General features: G+C 40.4%; 1 protein-coding gene across 8 annotated transcripts in view; it reads right to left on the reverse strand.

Annotated features, from left to right (window-relative positions):
- Positions 1-3,345: 3,345 nt before the first annotated feature.
- PICALM (phosphatidylinositol binding clathrin assembly protein) overlaps positions 3,346-15,064 on the reverse strand; it is a 66,326-nt gene continuing 54,607 nt past the window's right edge. For 7 of the 8 annotated variants that reach the window (XM_054628489.2, XM_077174062.1, XM_054628491.2 and 4 more), the window contains 4 exons: positions 14,232-14,291; positions 11,828-11,932; positions 5,722-5,824; positions 3,346-4,797 (listed from right to left, as the gene is read on the reverse strand). In XM_054628489.2, the coding sequence (XP_054484464.1) occupies positions 5,732-5,824; positions 11,828-11,932; positions 14,232-14,291 (258 nt within the window). In that variant the 3' untranslated portion in view covers positions 3,346-4,797; positions 5,722-5,731. The remainder of the gene's footprint in view (positions 4,798-5,721; positions 5,825-11,827; positions 11,933-14,231; positions 14,292-15,064) is intronic. The other variant, XM_077174060.1, reaches the window with a different exon arrangement.

The following is a 15,064-nucleotide window of genomic DNA, read 5'->3' on the forward strand; positions in this document are numbered from 1 at the left end:
TGGCTTGTAGTGCTTTATAGTCTGGCTGTGCTGGTATGATCTCCCCCAGCCGCAGCTGCAGGGAATGTGGGTGATTTCACTTTTGGTCTGGTTTTTACGAGGTTTGCAGCCTCCACTGCAGTGAGGTTATATAACAAGGCACTCTTTTCCACAGGTTCAGACCTGCACGTTTAGGGAAAGGAGGGTTTAAGAGACTCGTTCTGCAGCATTTGTTCTTGTTTGGCTGCTTTCTGAGAGAGAAGTTATTAAACACTCTGCTTCTGTGGGCTAAAAGGAGTTTGCCACAATAAGGTCAAGGCAGAAGGTAATGGACTGAAAAGCTACACTATAGTGACAAGCACAAAACAGAGAATAGTGTTAGCATCTTTAGCCACTGATGTTTTGCAGCTGGATGTTCCTCAAAAAAAAGGGCTTTTCCTTGGATTTTGAAAGTAAGGATGTTTTTTGCAATACTACATTTCAGGGCTCATGTTCTGCAGTCTTCCACAAACACCATATTGTTTTAGGACATGACATGGCAACAAGATGCCAACAACTGTTCCCATATGTTGACAGCTGAACACTGAGCCATGCTGAAAACTAGGATTTAACTTGGTGCTGGATCTTTGCTCACTTAGTGATTAAAGTAAAACAAGAAGCTAAAATTGTATCAAATACTGCATTTCTAAAAAACTCCAGTACTTGGGCAATTGCTGTAGCTGGCAGAGGGAAGTTCAGCAGTTACTGCCAAGAACAAAGCAGAGATCCATGCTATGAAAATAAACCCAAGACCCCTGTGCTCCTTGTGTACTGCAGCTGCCGGATATCCAAAACACTATGCTTGCATCCAACATATTCTCTTTAACCATTATCACCTCACATAGAAATTTAAGCAAGTTGGCTCTTTGTTCCAAGGCTTTTTGATCTTTGCTTCAGGAAATTTCATCATCAGAGAAGGAAGAAAATAATTAAATGTGTTTTACTCGCTCCTAGACTGATCTGTTATCTTGGGAAGGCCATCTCACCGTGTTACTCAACCTTCTGGTACAAAAAGGTGCTGAGTAGGTGGCAGCAATGTTACACCTTCAGGGAACCTGCCCAGGGTTTTCTTCTCCCCACTCATTCTCCTGATCCAGCCAGGATGCAGCTGAACAATCAGCTAAGTCCCTTTGCTCTCCAGATTGAACTTGGCAAACAGTAGCATCTCACAGATTTTTCTTGTTGGGCAAACTCAGTGGAAGATGTCAAGCCTGTTTCTGCTCTCTCCACTGTTGTGTGAGAGCTCCAAAGGTCAAGTCAAGAGATTGACAACAGGCCAAGGAGCAAGCTCTTGTTCAGTTTACATATGCTGCCATTAGCACTGCTCTTTTGTCTGTATTCAGCACATTTTTTCACTGCCCCTCACATTATCTTGTCAATCTTCTGCTCCCATCAGCATTTACTATCCTTCCCAGAGTTTTTAGCACTTAATTCTCATTTCTCTGCCACAATCTTTATCTCAATTATGTCATGGCCTTTAAGCTGCAATTCATTTATGTTGCTACAAAATTTGTGTCAGGCTCTGGAAATGGGCACTTTTTGTCTAATGAAAGATGCAGGGTTTCACCCTGTCCCTTTTTCTTGCTGAAGGGCTGTTTGGCAGCTGGGAACGTCTGTGACTTATTCTGGCAGTTGGCTGAATGGAACCTCTGATGTCAAAAAGTCATGCAAAGACAGACTTTAAACATGTCCTGAGGTACCATCTCAGTTTAGTTTGTGACTTTGAAACAAAGAAGAGAAGCAGCAAAGGAATTTAGATCTGTCTTCATATGAACACTCAACATTTGTGATGTTGGAGAACTCAGGAGCTGTTCAAGTTCTTGTTCTGGCAAAAGTAATTGTCTCAAGAGGTAAATCCAGTTGTTTTCATTATATAATTCCCTGATCTAAAAACAAACAAAAAATATGTGGTTATTGTGACACAGCAGTTCCCTACACAAATTTTCAAGAGGAACCACATCCCACCAACAAAGCACTCCATCGTACTCTGCTTGCTAAGGGCAGGCAGCTTCTCTACACAGTTTGCTCCTGTAGATTAAACAGCCTTTCAACTCAATTCTGAAGAGAACCAGGTTTTCACTACCCCCTATTATTGAAAAGTGCCAGTAATTAGAAAACAAAATACATCTGTGTGCTGTGCTTTTTAAATTAAGCTGAGTGTGCTATTTCAGTGATACTGAAAGCAAACACTGGGAACAAAGCAAATGAGAACCTACTACTCAGGAAAATTCTCAAGCCAGTTTGTCTCTGAAGAGTAAACCAAAGAGCAAGGGTTTTTAGCAAAGCCTTCAGCAAGAAGGCCTAATCTGCACAGCAGCTGTTTCAAGGAACACAGAGCAACAATAAGCGAGTGGTAAAGGGTAACAGGAGTTCAGCATCCCTGCAGAAGACATGGGTTTGGGTGTTCACAATTCTTTGGTACTTTCATGATTTGCAGCCTCAAGGCCACAGCCACACAAAGAGTCTAAGGGATCAAAGAGATCTAGGAACACATCTATTCTCAGCCAAAAGCCTCAAGTTAAGACTCTGCAGAGAGCAACGGAGACTTAAGAAGAAAATTAGGGTCTGTTTTATCATAACCAAGCTCATCAGGCTCTGGAGGAGGATGAAGATCTACCTTCTTCCTTCACACAAGGTCTGAACAATCTGTACCTTGGTACTTACTGAGCTAGGTAACAGGTCACAGATGTGCACCTTTTTTCCAGCTGGCCCCCAACTAAAACAATTCACCTTTTTTATATTCTGACCACAAGCAAACTGACCCACACTGAAAGCCCCAGCAGTAGGAAGGCAAAATTTTAGTAAATGTGTATGAAACTCTCCAGATCTGGGTGTGTGTATTACATACTCTGTAATAGGTTCAGGGTTTTTTAAATTCATGCTTTGAGAAAGAAATTTTAAATCTACTGACCTGTACTGCTCAGTTTATGATACCTTGGCCTCCAGGACAAGCCTCAGGTCGTTGTGAGGAGGAAAGTTCCACTTCTATTAACTCTTCCTGTGTCTAATTAGAGAAGGTGGTCTCAGCAAACTGTTCATAGCTTTTCCAGCACTACCTTCTGCTGTAAGATTAGGGAAGATAATAACAATTTTTGGGGACATAGTTATGCTTCTTGGTCACTTATGAACAGTACAAGCTTATTGCCATGAATAGTTTGAAAAACTAGAAGGTGGTGAAATATCACGTTAGGTCAAGAAGGAGGAGACACCTTGTCACTGAGGTGTCCACTGAGGCTGTCCATGACACCAGCCCAGGGAAGAGGCTGCAGGGATCACATCAGCCACAGGTTCAGAGTGCTGCACTTCCTGCAATACAATATGCACGTATGAAATACATTTGGTATTTTATTAAGTAAACAACGCAATTATCAGTGCACATTTTAAGCAGCAAAAAGAAAAGAAGCACCTCAGACTTTCATACCGTAACAAAAGTTCTGTGGAAGCTGCATTTTATTTGAAAATCCACCCATTTTTGCTAACATACATTTTAATATTTTAAACAAAAATAGAATCTGCAGAGACAATGCAGCAAGTATGCTTAATTCATGTACAGAATTGCTTTCGTATCATTGACTATCCTTCTGAAGGCCCCACTCCACCCAAAAGTTATGGTGTATTTACACAAAGCACCGATCAACAGCGCTACTTGAATTCCTCGTGAACTAAATACCCACTAGACATATGTAAGGAAGCTACTTCCCCTTTTTCACTTTTAAAAGGTACATGATCATGAATGAGCCCAATGAAAAGGCTTTCCCCCCCCAACACACAACACCTCAATTTATTTTTTTTTTTACAGAAAAGAAGGAAAGTCTTAAAAATGAAAGCAATTCCTCACATTCATCTTGGAAAGGCCTTATAATGTCAAATGTAAAAATAATGACATGCCAAGCACAAAGCAATAAAGTTCCTTCCCAATGCACTAATGCTGAATTAAAAATGTAGTGCTTCTTCTAGTCAGTTAACTGTTCCCTTGCAAAATCCTAGGCACAGAATTGACTATAAGGATTAATGCGTTTTACAGCTCTTCCCTAATTCCCATATATACTGAGAATTCATTAGATTCAGACCTTTAAAATATTTAGTGCTCTGTATGTCAGCTGAAAAGCATTCTGAATCAGATTCATTCTTTGTGGATAAAAATCAGACATACTGTATACATCCATACTCATTTTCATAAGGAGGTTTTTTTGATACAATATTAATGTTAAATTGATAATCATAAATAAATACAAACAATAATACATAAGGAATGTCTACTGCAAACTGAATATATAATTTTTAAAAAAAGTTAATTTCCATTACTGCTGTGCCTACATTTGTGAGGATTGAAAAGGTAACTGCAGAATTAAGAGTTAGGATTTGACCCTCCCCTGCCCAGAGTCTTGTTTTGAGTTACGGTAAAGGACACATCTCCAATCCAGACAGCATTTCCAAACACCAATATCAATTTCCAGAATAAAGGCTTCTCTGCGTACGTTACCAATTAAGGATATTATTAGAAGCTGAGAGTATTGACGTGTTAGTCACCAGGACAAAAATAGGTCCTGGTCTTAATTCATGGCAATTCTTGGCTTTGTGTTGTGTACTGATGTCTTCTTATGGAGGTGTCCCAGCTTCCTTCATTGGTCTTCATCATTTCACTGCATCACTTAATGGAAGAGGAGAGTTTGAGGGACTGAAGTTCATTTTTTTCCTGGAAGTGGGAGTTTACTGCTGAGCACATCTTTTTGGAAACGTTCCTTTCTCTTCCATCTAACACAGTTACATAAACTGAATCTGGAAAGATGAAAAACCCTGGGGTTAACATGCAACAGAAGTAGGACTTCACTCTAAACCTTTTTTCTTCAAAAATTTCCATTCTTCTGATGCCCAAGCTACCCCATGATCTGAAGTTTTGAACAGAAATAAAATGTTTTTAAAAAATCAGGGCCAGGAAACAACCAAAAGACATCAGGATGTTCTTCCAACGACACCAGCCTTTGGAATAGCTCTGCATTAAAAATAAAACCCACCTAGTTATCCATCCAATATTGTCAACAGCGGCAGCATAACACAGACCAACACCATTATGAAGAGAACTCAGGGTCATTTTTCATGTTGAACCAGAGAAGTGCACAAGAAAAGCAGCTGCTGTGTGCAATAAGCCTACTCTCTCTTTATACTACAAATTCTCAAATTTCTTTTTCATGTTTTCACTCATTTTACTATTTAATTCCCAACTGCCCCTGACTGGTCAAAACCAACAACTCCTCCACTGCACCTCTGTACCAAAATGGATCCCTGGGACATGTGAAACAAGCTCCTCCTCCTGCATGAAGGGAACTCTGGCCAAGCCACGGGGAAGCGCACGAGCACCCTGCCAGCAGCACTCGGGGCTCTGCTGCTAATGGGGAACTCTGAACATTTTCCTGATGAGATGGTAAATACCAGGTAGCACCAGTTCCTTCTCCCTAACTGCAGCAAGTACCACATGAGCTCATTCTATTTCCAATGGACTGAGGCGAAACCACTCAATCAGCCTGTAAACTGCTGAAGTTAAACACAAAGAGTTTCCAAGTCACTTCCACAGTGCTTCCAACTCAACAAGATTTGGTTTTATTTCCTTCAGAAACAGTTCTAGCCATGTTAATAAAACTTGAATTAGAACTTTTTTGTTTCATATCACAAACACCAGCATCTCCCCAGAATAATGGACAATACCTAAGTTGTTCTACAAGAAATCCTGGAGAGAGAGCTCTGCAAAGGGATCCTTTCCTGAGGCTCTGTGAGGACTCTGACTGGAAGGGCTGGATGCTGCAGACAGCTAGTAAGAAAGACGACAGAGAAAGGGAAAGAAAAAGAAAACAAGGTCTCAGAATGACAGAATATGAAAGCTAAACGTGTAATGAAAGGACGAGGGGAGGTTAAGAGGCACACTTGGCAGAAGTCAACTATTAAAATAAGGTGTTTGGTCATATGGAAAACAAAGCCTCTTCAATGGTTGGTGTAATGTAGAAACAAGCTGGACATGACCCTGCAGAAAGGAACCACCAGTGGCATATGCCAAACAAGCAGATACACACTTTCACAGCAGCTTTCTTCAAAGGAAGATACAAAACATTCAGCCTGACTTCTGTGAACCAAGTTAGTCCTCTCCCTGCTTTACTGGGAAAACTACAGCCTGGCAGGGAGAGATGATGCTGGGGTCTGGCCAGAGCATGGCAACTTTCCAGATGGTTTCTCCAGAAGGAATAGCTCTCAGCATCTTTTCTTGTCAAAATAGGATGCACATAAAAAGAGGCTGGATAATAGAGAATGGTTAATTCTCAATTTGGGACCTAGAAGGAGAACAAGAGATATATTCTGTGAATAGGAGAAAAAAGAAAAAAAAGAAAAAAAGATGAGAGTTTCAACTGCTACTGTGGCCATTTTAGTTGAGAAGTGAAGACTGTGACTGATAGTCTGTACACTCATAAAAATTGCATCCTACAGTCATGTACCTAAAGCAGCACACCACAAACTCAGTCATATAAAGCACATAACTTAAAGGTGGGTAATATTGGCATTCCAACTGCTGCTGCTGGGAAAGACCAATAATCTGCAGACTGTACTTGCAGGAGTATCTGCTATTTGTTGATTTATTTTTCCTTCTGTGTTGGTATTTTTCCTAACAAAAAAGAAAATGGTGTTTTATTAAATCCTATTTGCCTTCCCCCTGGGTAGAACATGCATGTTTCTGCACTTATAAATGAAAGTCAGAATCCTCCAATTTGGGTTCCTCACTGGAACAGTTTGTTCAGAACTGAGTCACTTGCACTACATGCCCATGACAAAAAACATTGCATGAAGACCTTTTCCTTTGGAAATGCCAGGCACCTGCCAACCTACACATGACAGGAAATCTGCTTATGGGAATTGCTTGCACAAGTGCTCAAAGTGTAAATATTGCCATTGCACATTTAAATTTTTCACATGAATGTCTATTTTGGAAACCATATGAGAAGGAGGACTTCCTTCAGGATCAGTACATACTTAAACTGCATTGGAATCTTCATCTCCTCCTGGAACCCCATTCCCAATGGGGCATTCAGATCCAGTCACCATAAATAAATTATGCAAAAGTCATGAGACAGAATGGGAAATGCTTGAGAAGCAATTTCAGGATGTCAGAATTTCCCCTCTTAAACTTGGTTCTTTCCTTTGGGAAGCCATAGGCAGACTAGTGATATGGTCCAACAGAGTCCTAACTTCAGCAAGGAATGCCTGCTGCCACTTGATTTCAGGAAACATTCTTCCTCTTCATGGTCAAATGCCTTGAAGTCACAGAGATTTCTATCAAACTGAGCTGGCAAATCTCCAGCCCAAATCAAGTCCAAAGTAACATCCCAGTTTAAAAGCAGTGTGGAAGACTGGTAGGTTTGGGCCTGTTGTGCAACATCAGCACATAACCAAACACAGGGGAAATTTCAGGAAGCCTGTTCAAGTTAAAATCTGAGGAAAAAAACCTGATAATGCTATTACCTAGATGCCATAATTAAATTCAGCCAGGACTTGCAGTAAATATGCATTTTAACAAAATTCCTCTAATTATTAAAAAGGAGACCTAAAAAAAATGCATGGGAAGTATAGTTAGACAGTTTCCTACATTGCACCTCTCCAGATTACTCCAGTTTATAAATAGATCTGAAAGCAAGGACCACTCCTAACAGGTTCTAAGGAGAAGCATTTAAAACAACACTGCTGGCCATCAGTTTCTCTGGAGCTGACCTAACTGGAGCTGGATGTAGTGCTCCTGCTGCCCAGAGCTGGTGTGATGTGAAATGCACTGCACCACACTGCTCAGACAGCTTAGTCTCACCTCCAGCATCAGCCGGCACTTCTCACTGCCTCCAACAAAGACAAACCTCCCTGGAGTCACAGTAAAACCTAAGAACCCGTCCATAAGCGAGCATTGGGCTGACTGCCACCATTAGCTACATTCTGGTTTCCCATGAAACCAGTCTGTCACGCTGTTTTACCATATATTTTAGGGGTAATGTGCCAAAGCAAGCATCTTTAAGGTCTACTTTCTGGCATAAGTCTGTCCTGAACTTTCTACCCTGTTCTTACAGTTTCAAACACCCCTCAAACCCCCCTCCCCTACACCCAGCCAAAAACCAACCACAAAACAGATCCACCAAACCAACTTACTCATTTGCACATTTACCTATTCTCCATCACCCAGGTGATCACTCCTGCTACTTGCCATGTACAATTGGCTGTGTTACAATTTACATAGATGTTGGCAGTGGGTGGAGTGATTTCTTTATTCTTATTTAAATCTTAAATTTTGCACTACCCATCTGCTTCCCCCTCGTAAGATTATGTCCCTCTGGGGGACATCACACCAGAACATGTGACATGTGAAGGCACACGGATTTGTCCTAATTGTACCATTTTATGGTACAACATAAAATGGGTGGCCAACACACAACACTGTTGTTGGTTTAACAGGCACTGGGATACTCAGGCCTTGTGATGGGCAGACACATTCCAGCCCCTGTACATCAGTCAAATCTGGCTTGTCTGGGACATTTGGCATTTGCTGTACTGTATCACATCTGCCATCCCTCTGCTTGAAGCACTGATTGAGCCTGCCCCCTCCTCAGACACACACACACCCTTCCCCCCTCACCAGCTACAATGTCATCAAACAACTCCAACCATTCTCACTGCTCTGGGTAGCACAATGTAAGAAGCTGCAGTGGGTAATGCCCACTATTTTATCATGATGAAAACTTATTTTCTTTCTCAGGTGGGAAATACTGCAAGATAAATATTTTCAAAGAAAAATTACACACCTTTCAAAACTATAAATGCCTTCTGTGCTCAGATTTCCAAAGAAGCGACTGTTCTAGTTTCATTCTCAATTATTTCAAATTATTTTGTCCTTAAAAACCAAACTACCTTTGCTTTTGACTGCAACAATTAGGAAAAATTTGCGAGCATATAAAGAGAACACTTGGAAGAGAAGAAAAAGATGTTTGTCTAGAGATAGAAAAAATTTATTAAGACTAATGCCTGAGAATATCAAGTTATGAACCACAGTTTAATTTACAGGGAAACTGCACAACATTAAGATGCCTATTTTCCCAGTGTGTTCTCAAATCACTACAACTTGGCAATAAAATTTTCGGCAACAACTTCATCTGTCATCATGCTTTTAAATACCTTTAGCTTTCTTTACTGTAGACAACAGCCAAAATCTATCAGGAGACCAGAGGTGATATAATCTGGTGCTTCAAATTAAATATGAAAAACAGTTTCATTTTTGGCAAGTGATGATGCCATGGACAAAACCAGTATTAGAATAATGGTGTTTACAGTGATCCATGTGGGCAGTTTCAGCTGTGTGCCTTTCAGATAACCACTATTTATTCTTTAAGATTTGTTTACTGGCCCCAAGAACACATGTTTCTGTTTCTTTTACTTTCCTTTTTCTATTTCTGGCACAACAAGAGCATTAACTAAACTTAAAGTGCAAAATATGCTCTCAGAAGAGCCTCAAGACTCAGCACACAGTAAATTCAGTGTGATAAAAGTGTAATTCCCCTCCGTGGCTATACATTAATAAACTCTCCTGTGTATGGGGAAGCTCTCACATGCAGCCCTTGTTTCATTTAATATGCTTTACTGACATCAGGCTTCTGAAAACTTGACACCTTCCAGCAACAAAGACTGTGTGTCTCAGGGAAAACCTTCTTGGTCACAGCAAATGCTGACTCAAAGGGTGTGTTTTCAATTAAATTAATTCTCACAGGAGCCAAACTTTGTCAGGTAAGAGAATAAATATAGCTCCATACACCTCACTTGTGACTAATTCCTCTTTCTCCTGTTCTGACAGCCAGCTGGGATTCAACCTAGGCCACACCCTACAATGTCAAATGAAGCAGAAAGGCTCACTGAGCTATTCAGACCCATCTACCTGTTCATAACTGAATCAGGTGGGTAGGCAGGTTTGTTTTTTTTTCAGGATCATTTCAATTTTTTTTTAATGTAGAGAAAACTCCTATCCTTGAGGATCCTTTTACTTGGTCAATATTTAAAAACTGTCATAAACACTATTTGTCCTCTTGAAATGGTATAAAATCCATGTGAAAAATACTGAATCACTTATGTGACAGTGAAGGTGCAAAGCCAGTCTCAGAAGTCTAAGACAAAGCCAGTTGAGAACTGCTAAAGATTTCTTTCTAGCTAAAGAAATCTAACAGCATCTCTGCCAGATAAGGCATTTAAAAGAGATATTTAGAAAAAAAAACCCTATTCATAAGGCTGTATTTTGAAGAAGACAATGGGCATACAGCCCACTGGGAGCACACAGCAGAACCCTTCTCATAAAAGGAGCAGACTGAGGCATTGGAAAATGCTTGAGGCTCTTTTTAGTTCCAGCTTGCTGCTGAATTCTCTTCCCTCCACAGTCTAGTCCCAAACACTGCAGTTACACCAACCTATATCTAGGTGAAGTCATACATGAATGCTTTTAAACATTCACCTATAGAAACAGAGCTCTTTATATTAAGATCAAAATACAGGCACAATATATTTTATTTTTCTAATAGAAGGTCTGATGTGCAGAGTGAACTTTGAAAAAGAGACATGTGATAGGTTAGTAAAACTACACTTAATCCTGGAGCTTCGGCCTGCCAGTTAAACTTGGCTCTGCCTCTAACTGCAGTTCACAAATACAAAGTCTTAAAGATATCAGAATTTTCCAAAAATAGTATGAAGGTGGTCAGGGTTATCCATCCCCTCTTCCTCCTACTTTTTAAAATGTTTTTCTTACCATAAAAAAAAACCTCTCTTAAGATGCCTACTGGGTTATAAAAGTGAGTTCAGACAGAAATTTCCCAGTGACAGATGTTTGTAAAACAGAAAAACAAATCAATAACAGGTATGCATTTAAGTCCAGTTAGTTCAGAGTGGCCCTTTGGCACACTCATTCCAGCAGGTTAGGTAATCAATCTGGACACAACACATCCTGAGAAACAGGTAACCAGGGGATATAAGGAACACTCCACCTAAGGTAGCACTTAACAGGGAAAGGCCAGGTAGATCAGTATTGCTATTGCGCATCTTCACTATGCTGCAAATGCCGTCTCCTGCAAAACCAAGGAGGAACACAAAGCCCACTGGAGACTACCATGGTTAAAACCAGATGGACATGCCATGTGCCTCCCGCTGAGGTGGTCAGGACCATCAAGGGGGTGGTGGGTTGAGTTTTCACCAAGTTTGATGCCACAATTCTTTCAAACCCACCTAATCCAGTCATGGGCATAAAAGGCTACACACACCCTGTCTGGCCCCTGCAAAATGCTGTAATACAAGCACACACCTTGCACCTTGGGTACTTTATCATCTAATACTTTCAAATGTAACAGGGAAAAGAGCAGTGACACGTATACTCAGGAAAAAGCTGTAATAGCCAATCTCACATAAACACACTCAGAGTAAAGCAGCATGGAATATGACTTTGGGGAAAAAGCTCATCTTCAGCAAAGGGCACAGACATCAGCTTTTGCTATTCTTTGTCATTGTCACATACCCAGAAAAACAATGCCTGAAAAACACCTATCCTCTTTGGTTCGGTAACGCAAACTTGCTGCTGTCAACATGGATACAAGTGGATAGGAAGCAAGCCTTCCATGAACTTTCCATGAACTTGTGCAATAATTTGCCAAAGACAAATAAGATATATTAATTAAATCTATGTATAAAATTAACATATTTAATATACTTCTAAAGAAACTGTGTAATTCATTCCCAGCACCAACAATTTGAATATACACACCTGTGCTCCTGGTACAGGGCCAAAGGGGTTTGGTGGTCTCATGACTGGCTGACTGTATATCAAAGTTGGCTGGGTCATTACTGGTATGCCTCCCATCTGTGATGGCTGAAAAAAAACAGACAGCATCAAATCACACACAGCATTAATACATTTCAAGTATCTAAGGAGATAAAGGAAAATGGCAAATGGGTGAAAAGTCTTGGTCATATTTGAGATATGCAACCATGTGAGATCCTTCTACAATATTCTGCAAATAAAGGTTACTGGAAAGGAACATTAGAGCCTTTCCAAGCAATTTTTCTCAGTAACAACTGAGCCTATTCAATCTCTTGCTGCAAAGATCTGAAGCACTAAAACACTTGTTAGACAAGCATTTGTGCTGCTCCTTCTGCTCCCCAATGTGAGGTCTGACAGCACCTCCCTGACTGCCTCTGACAGCACAAGCACAGTTTTGGAGACAGCAGTGCAGTGCTGACAGAGCTCTGGACAAAACTGAAAACTGAGAGCTGTACATGCAATTAATGTCAAGTAATTATGCAATCAGAGTCAAAGTGTAACCAACACTCCAGCTGAGCCAAATTAGAAGTTTAATGGATATTAATGGTCTTACAAGTCAGGTTATATTTAACACAGATGCCCATCTCTGGCACTGCTTTTGGCATTCCCCTCAGGCTTGGGTTGACAGCCAGCAGCAGTCCTACTGAAGCAATCCCCACACCAAGCAGCTTTTCCCTGACTAATCCTGGTGGTGGTGGTACTCTTCCTATCATGCCTACCAGCTGTTTGGGCAATCACAGGGTGAACCCATTCAATAAACTCACCCTAATGAAAATGCCCTATAAAAAATATAGGAACAACTGAACAACTGCTGGCCTAAGACAGAGGAAACAGCAGCCAGGAAATGCCCAGGCACAGTGCTACAGCACTAAACAACCTGCCTGTCCCAGCAAGCTCGCAACATATGGGAACATAAGGGAAAAGCCTGCACTTAGAACCATCCTCAGAACTCTGGTCCTCACTACTGCTTTTATGAAAAACTAAAATGTTTAACAGCAAGGGCTGTATATTGAGTCAACATTTCAGAGATTCCTGATGGTAAATGTCCTGAGTAAAGTCTGAATGAGCCAGGGCAATTTCAGGATGTGCTATGGAGCCCACTGGTCATTCTGTAATGGCCCACCTCACCCACCTGCTCAGATACTGGACATGTTTGAACAAGCAGCAGCAACTCAGGGTAATAGAGTTCTGTCTCCTTAACTCCAGTTTCTATTTCACATTGGCATTTAAACCCCACAATTAAACATAACACAACAACGTAACATAACAAGCAAGATTACTTCTCGTACATGTTGCCTTCCCCCGCTGCTGACTCAAAATAACCATGAAAATGCTGCTGGTACCATAGGAGCAAAGTTGTGTAGATCAAGTTTGAATCCATACTGATGGTAGTTTAAGCATAACAGCTTTGACCAAGAACATGGGAGTTCATGGATAGGTAATAGGGAATATGATGATATATGATACTCTCCCAAGAGGCCCTCAAAAATACAGTTGGACACTTCTGCAGTTCACTTACTGAGTGTATGTAAGTTATAAGTCATTAAACTAATTTGGTTATATGATGAAAGATTTAAATTTTTTGTTTCCTTTAATCTGTGAGCATTTAATAGAATAACTGCTTGAAGGAAGTTTTCTTGCCTTTTTTCACCCAGGAAATCTGTGCTGCATCAAAATCATACTAAAAAGAGCTAAGGCATATAAATTCAGAAATATTTTAAAATTTAAGGTAAGAACAAAAATTTGCAAAGTAAAAAGCAGGAAGGTCAGGTTTATGTCAAAAGCCTTGAGGCGCTGGTGTGTCACCAAGAGATCCAACTCTCAACTGAAACCACACCATATTGCAGTGTCACAAACTTGCACTTCTGTAGCATTAATCATCACAGATTTTTGCTCCCAAACCTCAGCAGAAGGTATTTAAGGAAGGCTTCACTTCACCAAGAAAACATTTCTGTTCTGAAAGCAGATTCTTATATTGATGCAATAAACTTACTTCTATGCTAAACTTATTTCCATGCCAATAAGGACCACCAAGAACAGACACTGTGTAATTTTCATAGAATCACAGAATGGTTTGAGTTGGAAGGGACCTTAAACATGTTCTAGTTCCATTTTAAGAAGTTTATGAATAAAACAAGTGAAGTAAGGAAGGGTAGACTTAAGTTCAGACAAACAGCATGTAAGTGGTTCACAAAACCAGAAGTTAATAACTTGGTGAGGAATAAACGAATGGGAGTTGAAATTCAGTCTTCAGTAGAGTAGTTCAGGAAAACAAGAGCTACCAAACTATAAGCAATCAAACAACATACAGCATGTGCCTGGTTGGAGCTGTAGGAATTCCACTCACCATCACATAGCCCATCATTCCTGTTGGCGTTGTGGCAGGATAGGCCATTACAGGGGGCGCCTGGTGTGAGAAACAGTGGTGAACTGAGAGGAGAAGAGATCAGCTGCATACTCTAACACATTGCTTTCTAAGGATCACCTGCAGCACTCAGCTTATTATGAACAGAGCAAAGAATAAATAGGATTTGCAGTCTGGTGTTAAAAGTGCATCCTAATTATTTCAGATGGAGTACAATACCTAAACTAAAGTTTATGGGCCATCTTGGCAAATCTCTAATAATGTATTTGCTTTTATCATGTTAGGATTCTGGCTGTTAAACTAAACTGCAAGTACCACTCTCTCAACATCCTGTTTAGAGAACACAGTACAAGACTCAGAGAAGTTTGAGAGAAAATATTTATGAAACAGAAGCACATTTTTAATCCTATGTAGGATATACTTATATTTCAGTATCAACAGTAATGGTACACAAGAAGTCTTAAGAGAGAATCTGAAAAACCAAAAGACCAAATTACCATTGCTTCTGCTGACACTTAGAGGGAATTCTCTTTAGCCAGTCCCTTATGAGGATTCTCCTAGCAGGCTTTGATATAAATTAGACTCTCACAGGAATAGCCAGTTTGCATTCCCTCTCCCTCACTCACTCCATTCACTGCATTTGAACTTGCTAAAAGTCCTCTTAGTACTTGGCAGATACATTTATTACCCTGATGTGCTTACTGTAGTTTTATGAAGGTACAGCACCACTGCTGTCAAAACTGGGGCGAACTTTTGTTTTGTAAACAGCTTGGCAATATTTAGGTAGAAAAACAGCTGATAACTCTTAGAAATTT

The sequence above is a fragment of the Agelaius phoeniceus genome, chromosome 2 (genome assembly GCF_051311805.1).
Source record: "Agelaius phoeniceus isolate bAgePho1 chromosome 2, bAgePho1.hap1, whole genome shotgun sequence".
NCBI classification, from domain to species: Eukaryota; Metazoa; Chordata; class Aves; order Passeriformes; family Icteridae; genus Agelaius; species Agelaius phoeniceus.